This window comes from Schistocerca nitens, chromosome 9 (genome assembly GCF_023898315.1).
Source record: "Schistocerca nitens isolate TAMUIC-IGC-003100 chromosome 9, iqSchNite1.1, whole genome shotgun sequence".
Taxonomy (NCBI): Eukaryota; Metazoa; Arthropoda; class Insecta; order Orthoptera; family Acrididae; genus Schistocerca; species Schistocerca nitens.
Window position 1 is genome coordinate 194,974,500 of NC_064622.1, and position 17,358 is coordinate 194,991,857.

The 17,358-nt window shown below is 46.1% G+C and overlaps 1 protein-coding gene and 1 pseudogene across 1 annotated transcript in view; one reads left to right on the forward strand and one right to left on the reverse strand.

Annotated features, from left to right (window-relative positions):
• LOC126203612 (lysosome membrane protein 2-like) overlaps positions 1-17,358 on the reverse strand; it is a 438,898-nt gene that overhangs the window by 225,998 nt on the left and 195,542 nt on the right. Inside the window, exon 2 of the mRNA XM_049937979.1 lies at positions 11,085-11,176. Within this exon, the coding sequence (XP_049793936.1) occupies positions 11,085-11,176 (92 nt within the window). The remainder of the gene's footprint in view (positions 1-11,084; positions 11,177-17,358) is intronic.
• LOC126204586 (5S ribosomal RNA) lies at positions 15,489-15,606 on the forward strand (annotated as a pseudogene).

Below are 17,358 nucleotides of genomic sequence, written 5' to 3' on the forward strand. Positions count from 1 at the left end.
CGGAACCATGATTGTACTCAGACGTACAGCTGTTCGTCCGAAGCAAATGGACGGCCAAAGATGCCGTTCCTAAGGGCTCCAAAAATATTGAAATGGCCTGTGGGCGGGCCCACATGTTGCCAAGATTGTTTCGTCTACGCTCTAAAAGTGTCGCTGAGAAGTCCTTACACATCGTCCATACAGTCCTGACGTTTTCCCACGCAGTTTCCCTATTTTTGGGGACCTGAAGAAAGAAATTCGGGGCCTTTGATTTGCTTCCGACAAAGAGGTGCATGCCTGGGTATTTTATGGCTCGGCAAGCAAACGCGAATTTTTTTCCATGAAGGCATTTATCGTCTTGTCTCACAGTGCGATGTATGTATTAACAGTTACTTTTGAACAATAAACAATTTCCTCGCTTTTTCCTTCTGCTTTTTTTTTCATTTGACTACTCCTTATATTTACCGCAAGCTTTGGCACACCGTTGTCGCATTGTCAAGTGCTATAAAATAAGTGAACACAAATCAATAAATCGCAATACTACACAAACCATGTAAATATTTATATTGTCCTTTAGTGTAACGTACCTTTAAGTTTCTATGCCATTACGTGCCGTCAAAACTAAAGTAAACCAGGAGTAAACATGCATTATCAACATAAAACTCTTCGTTGAACAGCATGTTGGCGCATAACGGCCACAAATTGCAGTGTCACAAGAACCTGGCTGAAAGCCCGGTCCAGCCACACTAATATTAACGTGCAACTGTGTTCACTGCACCTTTCTTCATCGATTCTTTTTTTGACACTGAGGTGCTACGGAACCTGTCTTCATAATCACAAGGTACCTATTGTGAGTGAAGAAGCTAAGTTGTAAACTGAAGCGAGCTGCTTTCACCTACCGAAGACAGTACTATTCTTTAATGTAAAGTGATCAGCTGCAACATTAGGACCACTTATCTAACAGGCGGTATGTCCACGTTTAGCATGGATAACAGCGGCGACGCGTCATGGCATGGAAGCAATGAGGCCTTGGTAAGATCGCTGGAGGGAGTTGACGCCACATCTGCAAACACAGGTCACCTATTTTCCGTAAATTTTGGGGAGGGGGGCCATGAGCTCTGACGCCACGCTCAATTACATCCCAGATGTGCTCCATCGGTTCAGATCAGGCGAGATGGGGGGAGGGGGGCAGCACATCAATTTGAACTCACCATTGTGTTCGTCGAACCACTCCATCACACTTCTGGCCTTGTGGCTAGGCGCATTATCTTGTTGAAAATGCCACTGCCGACATGATCGTCATGAACGTGGTACACGTGGTCTGCAACCAGTGCACGATACTTTCTGGACGTCACGATGCCTTTCACGAGCTCCACTGGACCCGTGGATGCCAACGTGAATGTACCCTATAGCATAGTGGAGCCGCCTCCAGCTTCTTTCCGTCACGCAGTGCAGGTATCAATGAGCTGTTTCCTGGGAAGACGACGGATTCGCGCCCTCCCGTCAGCAGGATGCAGAAATTATTGGGATTCATCAGACATGTAACGGTCTACCACTGCGCCAACGTCCAGTGCCGACGCTCACGTGTCCATTTCAGTCGTCGTTTATGAAGATAGTAACTGTTCTAGAAAGAAAGGATACCATTGATGACCGTGCAGCTTCTCTAGAATAAATGATAATTAATTGAAACCCTCAGCTGCCGACCTCGATGGGGACAACTGAAAATGTGTGCTCCGACCAGGACTCGAACCCGGGAGCAGACGCTCTATCCATGTGAGCGACCGAGGACACAGATGTATAGCGCGACTGCAGGGACTTATCGCTTGCACGCTTCCCGTGAGACCCACATTCCCAACTGTCCACAATATACATACGTAATGTACCTTATAGATATTTGCACATCCACTCATTACTCGCGCACACTAAGGTGACGATTCCCGTAAGAGCGCACAGACGAGCGTCAATGGGTGGGTAGCCATTATATGTATATGTATGTATGTATGTATGTGTGTGTGTGTGTGTGAGTGAGTGTGTGTGTGTGTGTGTGTGTGTGTGTGTGTGTGTGTGTGTGTGTGTGTATGAAGATAGTAACTGCCCACATTCAGTCGTAGTTGCCAATGTCTTGTGGTGTTAACATTGGCACTTGCATAGGTCGTCGGATGCGGAGGCCCGTCTTTAGGAGCGTTCGGCGCAATGTGTGTTCAGACATACTTTTACTCTTCCCAGCGTTAAAGTCTGTCCTGTTTTACCGGCCTGCCCAGCCTACGGCGTGTGACATCTGTAACGAGGGGGGGGGGGGGGGGCGCCCAACCAGACGACGTCTGGGCGTGGTTTCGCCTTCGTTTCGCCACGTGTTGAATAACTCATCACAGCACTCCCCGAACATCTGACAATTTGTGCAGTTTCCGAAATGCTCGCGCCGAACCTCGGGGGGCCATCACAATATGTTCTCTGTCAGACAGATACACTCCTGGAAATTGAAATAAGAACACCGTGAATTCATTGTCCCAGGAAGGGGAAACTTTATTGACACATTCCTGGGGTCAGATACATCACATGATCACACTGACAGAACCACAGGCACATAGACACAGGCAACAGAGCATGCACAATGTCGGCACTAGTACAATGTATATCCACCTTTCGCAGCAATGCAGGCAGCTATTCTCCCATGGAGACGATCGTAGAGATGCTGGATGTAGTCCTGTGGAACGGCTTGCCATGCCATTTCCACCTGGCGTCTCAGTTGGACAAGCGTTCGTGCTGGACGTGCAGACCGCGTGAGACGACGCTTCATCCAGTCCCAAACATGCTCAATGGGGGACAGATCCGGATATCTTGCTGGCCAGGGTAGTTGACTTACACCTTCTAGAGCACGTTGGGTGGCACGGGATACATGCGGACGTGCATTGTCCTGTTGGAACAGCAAGTTCCCTTGCCGGTCTAGGAATGGTAGAACGATGGGTTCGATGACGGTTTGGATGTACCGTGCACTATTCAGTGTCCCCTCGACGATCACCAGTGGTGTACGGCCAGTGTAGGAGATCGCTCCCCACACCATGATGCCGGGTGTTGGCCCTGTGTGCCTCTGTCGTATGCAGTCCTGATTGTGGCGCTCACCTGCACGGCGCCAAACACGCATACGACCATCATTGGCACCAAGGCAGAAGCGACTCTCATCGCTGAAGACGACACGTCTCCATTCGTCCCTCCATTCACGCCTGTCGCGACACCACTGGAGGCGGGCTGCACGATATTGGGGCGTGAGCGGAAGACGGCCTAACGGTGTGCGGGACCGTAGCCCAGCTTCATGGAGACGGTTGCGAATGGTCCTCGCCGATACCCCAGGAGCAACAGTGTCCCTAATTTGCTGGGAAGTGGCGGTGCGGTCCCCTACGGCACTGCGTAGGATCCTACGGTCTTGGCGTGCATCCGTGCGTCGCTGCGGTCCGGTCCCAGGTCGACGGGCACGTGCACCTTCCGCCGACCACTGGCGACAACATCGATGTACTGTGGAGACCTCACGCCCCACGTGTTGAGCAATTCGGCGGTACGTCCACCCGGCCTCCCGCATGCCCACTATACGCCCTCGCTCAAAGTCCGTCAACTGCACATACGGTTCACGTCCACGCTGTCGCGGCATGCTACCAGTGTTAAAGACTGCGATGGAGCTCCGTATGCCACGGCAAACTGGCTGACACTGACGGCGGCGGTGCACAAATGCTGCGCAGCTAGCGCCATTCGACGGCCAACACCGCGGTTCCTGGTGTGTCCGCTGTGCCGTGCGTGTGATCATTGCTTGTACAGCCCTCTCGCAGTGTCCGGAGCAAGTATGGTGGGTCTGACACACCGGTGTCAATGTGTTCTTTTTTCCATTTCCAGGAGTGTATATAGATCACGCGCCTTCCCCATTCTACACACGGACAGCATGGTCACCGATACTACATGCAGTTTGCGCGCGTCTCACTAGCAGTAACTCCTCGCCAGGTGACGCTGCTACAGCCTGGACGGATTTATATCAATGCTGGGTCGGTGATCAATGTTCTGGCTGATCAATGTATACTCTGTCCGCCACCGATGGTTCTGTCAACAGCAAAATCTTTGGACGTCGTATGTCAGTCCCAGCAAATGTTAAAAACCAGTAATGCTCATATGATACAAGGTGTGCATCCATAGAAGATAACCAACAGGAAACATTAAATTTTTAACGTTGGTAAGAGAAATAAGTTGGTGGTTACTTCTCAAGGAGGACATCACCAAAGTGCGCCCAGGTATGCCCCTTGGACACCTCTTTCGTCTCATTTAATTCGTTCACGCAAGAAAATTTCTGCTTTAAACCTGACAGCCACAATTTTTCTTGGAGGTGCAATACATTTATGCCGGCTGTCGTCCTACCCAACGAATGCTGCTCATTCTTGAGGTGCTAAGCCAGCGCCGATGAGTTACTCTCTTTATTATTACGCTCTAAACATCCTGACACTACTTCACTGACTCTCGCTTTTCCCGTCCAATTCTCACCTGCCTCTGCTGCTGTTCCTTGCCTGTCCTGAATACAAATTTAACCCACTTTTCTCAAATGTTCAAATGTGTGTGAAATCTTATGGGGCTTAACTACTCAGGTCATCAGTCCCCAAGCTTACACACTGTTGTTGTTGTTGTTGTTGTGGACTTCAGTCCATAGACTGGTTTGATGCAGCTCTCCATGCTACTCTATCCTGCGCAAGCTTCTTCATCTCCCAGTACCTACTGCAACCTACATCCTTCTGAGTCTGCTTAGTGTATTGATCTCTTGGTCTCCCTCTACGATTTTTACCCTCCACGCTGCCCTCCAATGCCAAATTTGTGATCCCTTGATGCCTCAAAACATGTCCTACCAGCCGATCCCTTCTTCTAGTCAAGTTGTGCCACAAACTTCTCTTCTCCCCAATCCTATTCAATACCTCCTCATTAGTTACGTGATCTACCCACCTTATGTCCATGTTTCACTTCCATACATGGCTACACTCCATACAAATACTTTCACAAACGACTTCCTGACACTTAAATCTATACTCGATGTTAACAAATTTCTCTTCTTCAGAAACGATTTCCTTGCCATTGGCAGTCTACATTTTATATCCTCCCTACTTCGACCATCATCAGTTATTTTCCTCCCTAAATAGCAAAACTCCTTTACTACTTTAAGTGTCTCATTTCCTAATCTAATCCCCTCAGCATCACCCGATTTGATTTGACTACATTCCATTATCCTCGTTTTGCTTTTGTTGATGTTCATCTTATATCCTCCTTTCAAGACACTGTCCATTCCGTTCAACTGTTCTTCCAAGTCCTTTGCTGTCTCTGACAGAATTACAATGTCATCGGCGAACCTCAAAGTTTTTACTTCTTCTCCATGAATTTTAATACCTACTCCGAATTTTTCTTTTGTTTCCTTTACTGCTTGCTCAATAACAGATTGAATAACATCGGGGAGAGGCTACAACCCTGTCTCACTCCTTTCCCAACCACTGCTTCCCTTTCATGCCCCTCGTCTCTTATAACTGCCATCTGGTTTCTGTACAAATTGTAAATAGCCTTTCGCTCCCTGTATTTTACCCCTGCCACCTTCAGAATTTGAAAGAGAGTATTCCAGTTAACGTTGTCAAAAGCTTTCTCTAAGTCTACAAATGCTAGAAACGTAGGTTTGCCTTTTCTTAATCTTTCTTCTAAGATAAGTCGTAAGGTTAGTATTGCCTCACGTGTTCCAACATTTCTACGGAATCCAAACTGATCTTCCCCGAGGTCCGCTTCTACCAGTTTTTCCATTCGTCTGTAAATAATTCGCGTTAGTATTTTGCAGCTGTGACTTATTAAACTGATACTTCGGTAATTTTCACATCTGTCAACACCTGCTTTCTTTGGGATTGGAATTATTATATTCTTCTTGAAGTCTGTGGGTATTTCGCCTGTCTCATACATCTTGCTCACCAGATGGTAGAGTTTTGTCATGACTGGCTCTCCCAAGGCCATCAGTAGTTCTAATGGAATGTTGTCTACTCCCAGGGCTTTGTTTCGACTCAGGTCCTTCAGTGCTCTGTCAAACTCTTCACGCAGTATCTTATCTCCCATTTCATCTTCATCTACATCCTCTTCCATTTCCATAATATTGTCCTCAAGTACATCGCCCTTGTATAAACCCTCTATATACTCCTTCCACCTTTCTGCCTTCCCTTCTTTGCTTAGAACTGGGTTGCCATCTGAGCTCTTGATATTCATACAAGTGGTTCTCTTCTCTCCAAAGGTCTCTTTAATTTTCCTGTAGGCAGTATCTATCTTACCCCTAGTGAGACAAGCCTCTACATCCTTACATTTGTCCTCTAGCCATCCCTGCTTAGCGATTTTGCACTTCCTGTCGATCTCCTTTTTGAGACGTTTGTATTCCTTTTTGCCTGCTTCATTTACTGCATTTTTATATTTTCTCCTTTCATCAATTAAATTCAATATTTCTTCTGTTACCCAAGGATTTCTACTAGCCCTCGTCTTTTTACCTACTTGATCTCTGCTGCCTTCACTACTTCATCCCTCAGAGCTACCCATTCTTCTTCTACTGTATTTCTTTCCCCCATTCCTGTCAATTGTTCCCTTATGCTCTCCCTGAAACTCTGTACAACCTCTGGTTCTTTCAGTTTATCCAGGTCCCATCTCCTTAAATTCCCACCTTTTTGCAGTTTCTTCAGTTTCAATCTGCAGTTCATAACCAATAGATTGTGGTCAGAATCCACATCTGCCCCTGGAAATGTCTTACAATTTAAAACCTGGTTCCTAAATCTCTGTCTTACCATTATATAATCTATCTGATACCTTTTAGTATCTCCAGGATTCTTCCAGGTATACAACCTTCTATTATGATTCTTGAACCAAGTGTTAGCTATGATTAAGTTTTGCTCTGTGCAAAATTCTACAAGGCGGCTTCCTCATTCATTTCTTCCCCCCAATCCATATTCACCTACTATGTTTCCTTCTCTCCCTTTTCCTACTGACGAATTCCAGTCACCCATGACTATTAAATTTTCGTCTCCCTTCACTACCTGAATAATTTCTTTTATCTCGTCATACATTTCATCAATTTCTTCGTCATCTGCAGAGCTAGTTGGCATATAAACTTGTATTACTGTAGTAGGCATGGGCTTTGTGTCTATCTTGGCCACAATAATGCGTTCACTATGCTGTTTGTAGTAGCTAACCCGCACTCCTATTTTTTTATTCATTATTAAACCTACTCCTGCATTACCCCTATTTGATTTTGTATTTATAACCCTGTAATCACCTGACCAAAAGTCTTGTTCCTCCTGCCACCGAACTTCACTAATTCCCACTATATCTAACTTTAACCTATCCATTTCCATTTTTAAATTTTCTAACCTACCTGCCCGATTAAGGGATCTGACATTCCACGCTCCGATCCGTAGAACGCCAGTTTTCTTTCTCCTGATAACGACGTCCTCTTGAGTAGTCCCCGCCCGGAGATCCGAATGGGGGACTATTTTACCTCCGGAATATTTTACCCAAGAGGACGCCATCATCATTTAATCATACAGTAAAGCTGCATGTCCTCGGGAAAAATTACGGCTGTAGTTTCCCCTTGCTTTCAGCCGTTCGCAGTACCAGCACAGCAAGGCCGTTTTGGTTAATGTTACAAGGCTAGATCAGTCAATCATCCAGACTGTTGCCCCTGCAACTACTGAAAAGGCTGCTGCCCCTCTTCAGGAACCACATGTTTGTCTGGCCTCTCAACAGATACCCCTCCGTTGTGGTTGCACCTACGGTACGGCCATCTGTATCGCTGAGGCACGCAAGCCTCCCCGCCAACGGCAAGGTCCATGGTTCATGGGGGGGGGCTTACACACTACTTAACCTAAATTATCCTAAGGACAAACATACACGCCCATGCCCGGGGGAGGACTCGAACCTCCGCCAGGACCAGCCGCACAGTCCATGACTGCAGCGCCTTAGACCGCTCTGCTAATCCCGCGCGGCCCTCTTTTTTCGAATAATATTGCCGATTTATGTGAGATAATTCCCAATATGGCACGAATATATTTCTTCCGATTTTTCTCCTCTTTGTTAGTTTCTATGTTTTACCACTGCATCAATCCCACCTATTAAACCCGCGTCAAAACCACTTTCTGCCGTTATCTGTCGATGTGTTTTCATTTCTTCATTCTCGTTCTTTGGGCTTACTGGAATGGAATTAGCCCTATGTACTGTTTCCTGGAGAAACTTATTTTAACTTAGTGGGAGGCCAGGAGATCTTACCAGCTACTGCACTTGTGAATGTGGGTTTCCTACATACTCTTATCTCAAGCTTGTTGTCCTTATTCTCGACCCTCAAATCAAGCATGAGGTGGGAGTATAATATACTCCTATCTCAATAGTTCACATGTGCAGCTGCCTTATTTACAACTGTCAGCTTTGTGAGAGTATTGTGGCCGGCCGGAGTGGCCGAGCGGTTCTAAGCGCTACAGTCTGGAGCTGCGCGACCGCTACGGTCGCAGGTTCGAATCCTGCCTCGGGCATGGATGTGTGTGATGTCCTTAGGTTAGTTAGGTTTAAGTAGTTCTAAGCGACTGATGACCTCAGAAGTTAAGCCCCATAGTGCTCAGAGCCATTTGAACCATTTTGAGAGTATTGTGTCTCAAAATGAGTTGTTCATTAAAGAGTTTTTTGTTCGACAATAAGTATTTACTGCTGGCCTTTTATTTCTGGCTGGGCCTCATAGCACAGAAGCTGTTAGATATCTCATGTTACGACACAATACATGAGTAGATGTTTAAATGGTTGTTAGTATATGCAGTGCTGCTGTGTTTTGATTTGTGATTCCTTGATTTACAACACTTGATAACGGGGAACTTAGTCTTGCACATGTTTTGGTAAATATATGATTTATTTTTACTTGTATATTGTCACTGTTTGTATTTTTGAGTCACATTACGGTGAGCTATAGGCTAGGGTACCCATATTCTCTTTCCTATTATACCTTTGACCTGAGGATGACGTGTAACAAAGGTAGATGATTATCCAAATAAACATACCAAGTGAACCAGACGATGGCATTCTTGATTACGAGTACAGGCTTAAAAGAAAAGGGTGTGTAGGAAATAATATTGTTGGTCCAAAATATGTGGAAATGAAAACGTCGAAGGGTTGGACTGCAAGAACGAAACAGCACTGAATTTAGGACGTTTGACTGTATTCGGTTTCCAATTTCCAGTCTCAGTGGAGTGTCTCGACCTTTCCCAAAATCTATACAAGAGAATGCATTTTTGAAAGAAAGAGTGAGCAGTTTCTTTTGCAAATGAGCCAAAAAACGTAGATATTGACAAGACATTAGTTGGTCAACACAATTGTTTCTATTACCTTAGAAGATCAAACTGCGGAAACAACATATTACTGCGTTCTATGGCTTACTTTAATTTAAAATACAAAAAAAGTAATGATAGTGTCTCTTTTTGTACTACACATTTCACTTTACACTAGAGTATATGTCTTCTGTATGTTTATCGAACTTCACAGAAACTCGCTTTGAAGAAAATCGGAAAGTGTGTATTGCACCTGTTGTGAACACACTCAAATCCACCACTGGTTCAGCAGACGCAGATTCACCAGAAGAAGAAAGTGCATATATAATGATTGACAGGGTAACGTGTTCCTCACTTCCTCCACACTAAACGATGGCCAGAAGCACTCATTTCACTCATACCGGGAACCCATTTTACGAAAGACTAATTTCGGGAGACCAGTCTTCTGGTTTGATGCAGCCCGCCACAACTACCTCTCCTGTTGAAACCCTTCTAATCGGAGTAGCACTTACACCCAAAGTCGTCGATCATTTGTTGAATATATTTCCATCTTTGGCGTCTTTTACAATTTATATCCTTTACGGTTCCGTTCAGTGCTACGGAAGCTGTTCCCTGTCGTAATATAATCCTCATCATCCAGCCCTTCCTTTTCCACATTCCTTTCCTCTTGGAATCTGCAGACGGAACATTCATATGACGACTTCTAACCGTTCTCAGGCAGTATTATTCACACAACATAGCGCTCCGTCTTCAGGCCACAAGTGGCCCATCGGGACCATCCGACCGCCGTGTCATCCTCAGCTGAGGATGCGGATATGAGGGGCGTGTGGTCAGCACACAGCTCTCCCACTCGTTATGATGGTTTCCTGTGACCGGAGTCGCTGCTATTCGGTCGAGTAGCTCCTTAATTGGCATTACGAGTCTGAGTGCACCCCGATAAATGACAACAGCGCATGGCGGCCCGGATAGTCACCCATCCAAGTGCCGGCCACGCCCGACAGCGCCTAACTTCGACGATCTGACGGGAACCAGTGTATCCATTGCGGCGAGACCGTTGCTCAAAATGGTTCAAATGGCTCTAAGCACTATGGGACTTAACGTCTGGGGTCATCAGTCCCCTAGACTTAGAACTACTTAAACCTAACTAACCTAAGGACATCACACACATCCATGCCCGAGGCAGGTTTCGAACCTGCGACCGGAGCGGTGGCGCGGTTCCAGACTGTAGCGCCTAGAACCGCTCGGCCACACTGGCCGGCCAAGACCGTTGCCTACATAACATAGCAATACAGATCATTGCTTCATTCCTCGAGAGTCTCCCATGTCCAGTTGACTGGACTACATGGTGCAGATTCAGTAACTTACGTATAGAAATATTTGGCCTGATGCTACTACGTCAGTGATTGTACGTGCCTTGCTACATTAAAAGTAACCGTTTTCACCTGCATATATACTTCAAGGTTAAATGAACAAATTTCTATATGCCGATAATTATTGATGTCAGAACCATTGCAGAAGCAAGTGAGAGTAATAGAAGACGGTGTCTAGCGGGGAGAGGAAGCAGCCAAATGTGGGCCTTAAAGGAGACAAGTTTGGTCGCGAGTCACTAACAATCGTCATAAGTCTACAGGCAGGAGAGTGGAGACAATACTACAGTGCAACACATTGTAAGTCAGTACACAAATAATGTTACTTATGGACCATGGTAGTGGCATATGCTGCAACATCACTCACGTTACGTTGCTGTATTAGCAGTAACAGTATTACCTGTAGGACGGCATCCTCGAAGACGTTGGTGCCCCACATGACGACGCTTCCAACAACGAAGCCCGCCGTCAGCAGGGATAACACTGCAGCCACTGCAACAAGAGGTAAAATAAGCTGCTACAATGATGGGAAAAAAATCACGCCACCAAAAAGTAATTGGTGAAGGGGAATGAAATTTCAGGAATGTGTTTCTCTGGGTAACACATATAAGTGATTAACATAGCAAGATCACAGGCTAATACAAGCGCGAGATAAGCAATTGCAAATGTGAAATGCTGGTATATTAAGAAGCCTGAATGTTGAGTGCAAGCCTGCAAATGTACATGCATTGTGTAGTGCAGTTGCCGGATGTCGGTTTGTCTGATGCAGTCGGTCAATACAGTGACGGTTAATACTGGTTGTGGATGACGCTGGAGTCGTCTAACGATGATGTCCCTGTGTTCGACTGGAGACAGATCTGCTGACCAAGCTGGCCCAGACAACATGTCGACACACTGTACAACATACTGGGCTACATCATCGGTATGTGGGCGAGCGTTATCCTGTTGCAAAACACCCCCTGGAATGCTGTTCGCGGGCCGCTGTGGGCGAGCGGTTCTAGGCGCTTCAGTCCGGAACCACACGGCCGCTACGGTCGCAGGTTCGAATCCTGCCTCGGGCATGGATGTGTGTGATGTCCATAGGTTGGTTAGGTTTAAGTAGTTCTATGTTCTAGGGGACTGATGACCTCAGATGTTAAGTCCCTTTATTGCTTAGAGCCATTTGAACCATTCTGAATGCTGTTCATGAATGGCAGCACAACAGGTCGCATCAGCAGGATAACCTACAAATTTGCAGTCAGGGTGCGTGGGATACCCGTGAAAGTGCTCCTGTTGTAAGAAATTGCACCCCAGGCCATAAATCCACGTGTAACTCAAGTGGGGCTAGACCCTCAACTGGCCTACTTATCAACTCACAACAATCACTGGCACGGAGGCAGAACCGACTCTCATCAGAAGAAATAACAGATCTCCGCTCGGCCCTCCATTGAGCTCTCGCTCGATACCAGTGAAGCAGCAAACGGCGACGGTTTGGGGACAGGGCAGATGGCTCGGAGCGGTCTTCGAAGTAACAGTTCGATGTATCTCTGAGGTGCTAACTGTTGCTCGAGTAGCTGCTGCAGACGCAGTGCGATGCGCCACAGATATACGAGGTGTGGCTAGAAAAAAACCGGACTAGAACTGGTGAAACAATAAAACGAATGCAATAAGGCTGAAAGTCGCGTGGCCTGTCACGTGACTCTCGCTCCGCCTACTGCTCGAGTTTCATCTGCCTCCTGCACTCAGTCTGCCCGTGGCGTCTGTTTTAAGTAGTTGACGATTTGTCTGTGCGTCGGAATATGTTGAGTGTACAGAAAGAACAGCGTGTTAACATCAAATTTTGTTTCAAACTAGGAAAATCTGCAAGTGAAACGTTTGTAATGTTACAACAAGTGTACGGCGATGATTGTTTATCGCGAACACAAGTGTTTGAGTGGTTTAAACGATTTAAAGATGGCCGCGAAGACACCAGTGATGACACTCGCACTGGCAGACCATTGTCAGCAAAAACTGATGCAAACATTGCAAAATCGGTAAACTTCTTCGACAAGATCACCGTTTAACAATCAGAGCAGTGTCTGAGTTAACAGGAGTTGACAAGGAAAGTGTTAGGCAGATTCTTCATGAAAGTTTCAACATGAACAAAGTGTGTTAAAAAATGGTTCCAAAGTGTCTCACAATTGAAGAGAAGGAACGCCGAAGAATGATTTGTTCTGACATCCTGGAAAACATTGAAAGTGATCCCACCTTCTTACAAAATGTTATTACTTGCGATGAATCGTGGTTTTTTACTTACGATCCCGAAACTAAACGCCAATCGATGCATTGGAAAACTCCTGGTTCTCCACGACAAAAAAAAGCACGAATGTCAAAATCGAAATTCAAGGCAATGATGATTGTTTTTTTTGACATCAAAGGGATTGTGCACATTGATTGGGTACCAGAGGGACAAACAGTGAATCAGCATTACTACATTAGCGTCCTGGCTACCCTACGTGAGCGAGTACGGAGAAAACGGAACGATTTGTGGAGAAAAAAGTCATGGATCCTTCACCAAGACAATGCCCCAGCTCACAGTGCGTTGTCAGTGAAGACGTTTTTGGCAAAACACAACATTCCCATCTTAGATCATCCACCCTACTCACCTGATTTGGCCCCCTGTGACTTTTTTCTTTTCCCTAAAGTCAAGTCAGCTTTGAAAGGAACTAGATTTGAGACTGTTGAAGCAGTAAAAGAAAAAGCGACGGAAGTAATGTATGGACTTACCGAAAATGATCTGCAGCATTGCTATGAACAGTGGAAAATTCGTATGGAGCGGTGTAGAGACCGAGGAGGAGAGTACATTGAAGGAGATAACATGAAATTGTAAATAAATGTTTTTTCCAGCATCAGTCCGGTTTTTTTCTAGCCGCACCTCGTACACCGAACTCACTCACTCACTCTCACTCTCCTCTCTCTCTCTCTCTCTCTCTCTCTCTCTCTCTCTCTCTCTCAGTAGTGCCACTCAGCCGTCTGGAGCCTGGGCTTCTTGCGACCGTAGCTTCCTGTGACCACCGCTACCAGCAATTATGCATGAGCCGTGGCTGGCTCGTGTTACGTTTTCCATTAAACCTTGGTTGCTATTCTGTGATTAGTCTCCCGCGGTTATCGCGATTATGCTATTATCCTCTCTCTCCGCGAGTCGCAGCAGCAGCGTGTATCGATATTCGCACCCTTGTACTATCTTTGGCCTCGCGCTTACAGTTTCCGGCTGTGCCGTGTGTGGGCAGTTGGTCGGTTGGCGTGGAAGAAGTCTCCATGGCACGTGTCTGGTCAGGGCCGCTGGCGGTGTGCACCCGCGGTAGGAGTGTGAGGGACTGTTCCGATTGCTACGAGGTTCATGGCTCACCCATCCCGCACACGAAAGTTGAGTCTTTACTTAATCTACCAGCCAGCCCCAACTATTCACATCGTGTCGTTTGAGTTTCGTTGTGAGCTTTTGGGACATTCCCGCGAGCAACGACATGTGTTTTCAAGATGGCGAAATTCCAGCCGCCCTCCTGTGGAGTTTTAACTTAACTTGATTATTTTTGAATTGAAGTTCACTAGCGGAATCTTCTGCCTTGTAGTCGTTAACGTTCCGGTTACCTGCCCTGGGCGTTGACGTAAATTCAGACAGTGTATTTTCCCCGTCTTGTTGTGGCTGTCCAGCACGGCGTGTAGTTTGACAGCTGAATGTGTAATTCGTTGTGGGCACCGATACCTTCTGCGTAGTTCCATTGAACTCCCTGTTGGGTGCTGGTCGGGTGGAGCGGAAGTTATCCTGTCGCTTGGTCCGTTGACTGACTTGGTTTGGTTGCCGTCGGATTGAGAATTGTTGGGCCGACTGCCTGTCTCACCTAAGCGAGCGTTACTGTTTGAATTCCAGGTCGACCCTTGGAAACTTCTGAGCGCCGTTTGATGTGCTGCCTTTTCTTATTTGTCCTTGTTGTTTGTTTATGTACGGTTTCTAGTCGATTTTAAATTAAAGTTGTTTTTTCCTTAAGGCGTGAGATTGTCTGGGCCTTCAGATTAATTTAGGGAAATGATTTAAGATGAGGCCTTCTGCCTTTTAAAATTCAAATTCTTGTTTCTGAGTCTTAAGTGACTGGCCTTCAGCTGGTTTTAAATTAAAGTTGATTTGCCCTTGAGGCGTAAGATTGAATGGTGCATTTAGCCGGGAATTAAGTTCTAAAATTGATGTTTGGTTTGCTCTGTTTTTAATGTTTTCTTTACTCCTGTAATGTTTATCAAATGAATAAAGTAGTATGTTCGAATGCAACTGACAGCCACTCTTTTGGCCCTTTTCACAAATTAATCTATCTGTCCTGTCCTGCGGATATAGCAGCGGATCTCTATGTACAGTGGCTACATTCCTGCCAAGTCATTCTCAGTATCGGGGAAGGAACATCCAATATCTCGTAACCCCATTACATGTCCTCGTTCAAACTCAGTGAGCTGTAGATAACGGCGTCTTTGTCGCATTCTTGACTAACATCAACTCACCAAGTCCAGTCTCAAAGGTAACTAACGAGCACGACAGTTACAGCGCGTATTTAAAGCAAATCTGATTCGGGTTCTCATGGTGGCGTTACTAGCGCCACTCTTACGCGGTTGGCGCGGAATATGAGTAGACATCTTTCATAAGTAGAAGCACGCCTCCCCACTGCCCTTTACTTCGCACGAAGCCTTCTTGGTGTTGCAATTTTTTCCCGTCAGTGTAAAATAAATTTTTCTCTAAAAGCTTTTAAAGATCTCAGCAGCTACCTCAAACAGAAATGAATTGTTTCTTTTCTTAATGTTCAGCAGCAACGGCTTTGCCGCAGTGGATACACCGGTTCCCGACAGATCACCGAAGTTAAGCGCTGTCGGGCGTGGCCGGTACTTGGATGGGTGACCATCCGGGCCACCATATGCTGTTGCCATTTATCGGGGTGCACTCAGGCTCGTGATGCCAATTAAGGAGCTACTCGACCGAATAGTAGCGGCTCCGGTCAAAGAAAACCATCATAACGACCCGGAGAGCAGTGTGCTGACCACACGCCCCTCCTATCCGCATCCTCAGCTGAGGATGACACGGCGATCGGATGGTCTTGATGGGCCACTTGTGGCCTGAAGATTGAGGGCTTTTTTTAATGTTTAGAACTGGAATAAGATTTCAAAATTTATCTTACAGACGTATGTCTACGTAGTAATGTCAATGTAGTGACCGACAACCTGTTACCACGATTCGATTTATTTTTAAAGTTGTTACCAACGGCAAAGGAAAGGCAACTAACGTCAGACGGTAGTGGGGGGGGGGGGGGCGCAAAATGATATGTCATTTACGGGGAACAATGTTTTCGAACCAACGCTGCTAATGCAGGTTGTCACCAGGAACGTTAGGGAATGAAATGACAAAGATAATGAATAAAATTGTTAAAGCTACCGAGTAAAATTCATAATTGCACGAAATGCAGCCATTGATTACTACTGCATGTTTACTTCGTAGCTAGACCTCCGACGTCCGATGCGTCTGAGGTCACCGTATTAAGTCCCTCTGCGTCTCCGGGACGAACACTGCAGTGTGGTGACAGAAGCTGTGGGATACTTCCCAGTATCTTGTCGCACCTCATTTTCCAGTGTTGTGCAGCAACTCTATGGGGTATGGACTCAAACAAGTTGTTGGAAGTCCCCTGCAGAAATATTGAGCCAAGCAGCCTCTATAGCCGTCCATAATGGAGAAAGTGTTGCCGGTGCAGGTATTTTTGTGCAGGAACTCAACTCTCGATTATGTTCCATAAATATCTGATGGGTTTCATGTCGGGCAACATGGGTGGCCGAATCATTTTCTCAAACTGTCCAGAATATTCTTCAAACCAATCGCGAACAATTGTAGCCCTGTGACATGGCGCATTATCACTCATAACAATTCTATCGTTGTCTGGGAATATGAAATCCATGAGTGGCTGCAAATGGTCTCAAAGTAGTCGAACATATCCATTTCTGGTCAACGATCGGTTCATTTGGACCAGAGGACAGAGTCCATTCAATGTAAACACGGCTCACACCATTATGGAGCCATCACCAGCTTGCACATGACTTTGTTGATAGCTTGGCTCTACGACTTGGTAGGGTCTGTGCCAAACTAACCCTACCATCAGCTCTTACCAACTGAAATCAGGACTCTTCTGACAGGCCACGATTTTCCAGTCGTCTAGGGTTCAAATCTTCGTTGCTGTAGTTTCAGCAAACACTGCGAAGAGGGCGAGCTACGAAAGGTAACCATGTTAACAATGACTAAACGTAGTTTGTCATGGTTAAAGCGTGTCCCACAAAGGGAAAAAATAGATAAAAGTGATTCCTACACAGTCATATGAACACACTCCCTCTATTACCCTTCATTTGACTTTTTTTGTTTGATGAAAAAGTTTCAATGTGGATGCACAGCCAAAGTTCGAACTCCTATGGGGATCAGAAATCTACGAGTAGGCGGTTAATGCACGTGGGTCGTTGCGGTACGCAGAGCGTGCAGTTGGAAATTTGAGTATGGCGCAAAGCGTGTCTGGATGGCCGAGGGGTAAGGCAACAGTTCTAAAGAAGCGGAGCGTCCAAGTTTGAGTCCAGCTACGGTACACAGTCGCAGTTCCAGCCAATGCCCTGTAATTTCATATAATCTCGATATCGTGAACTAACGC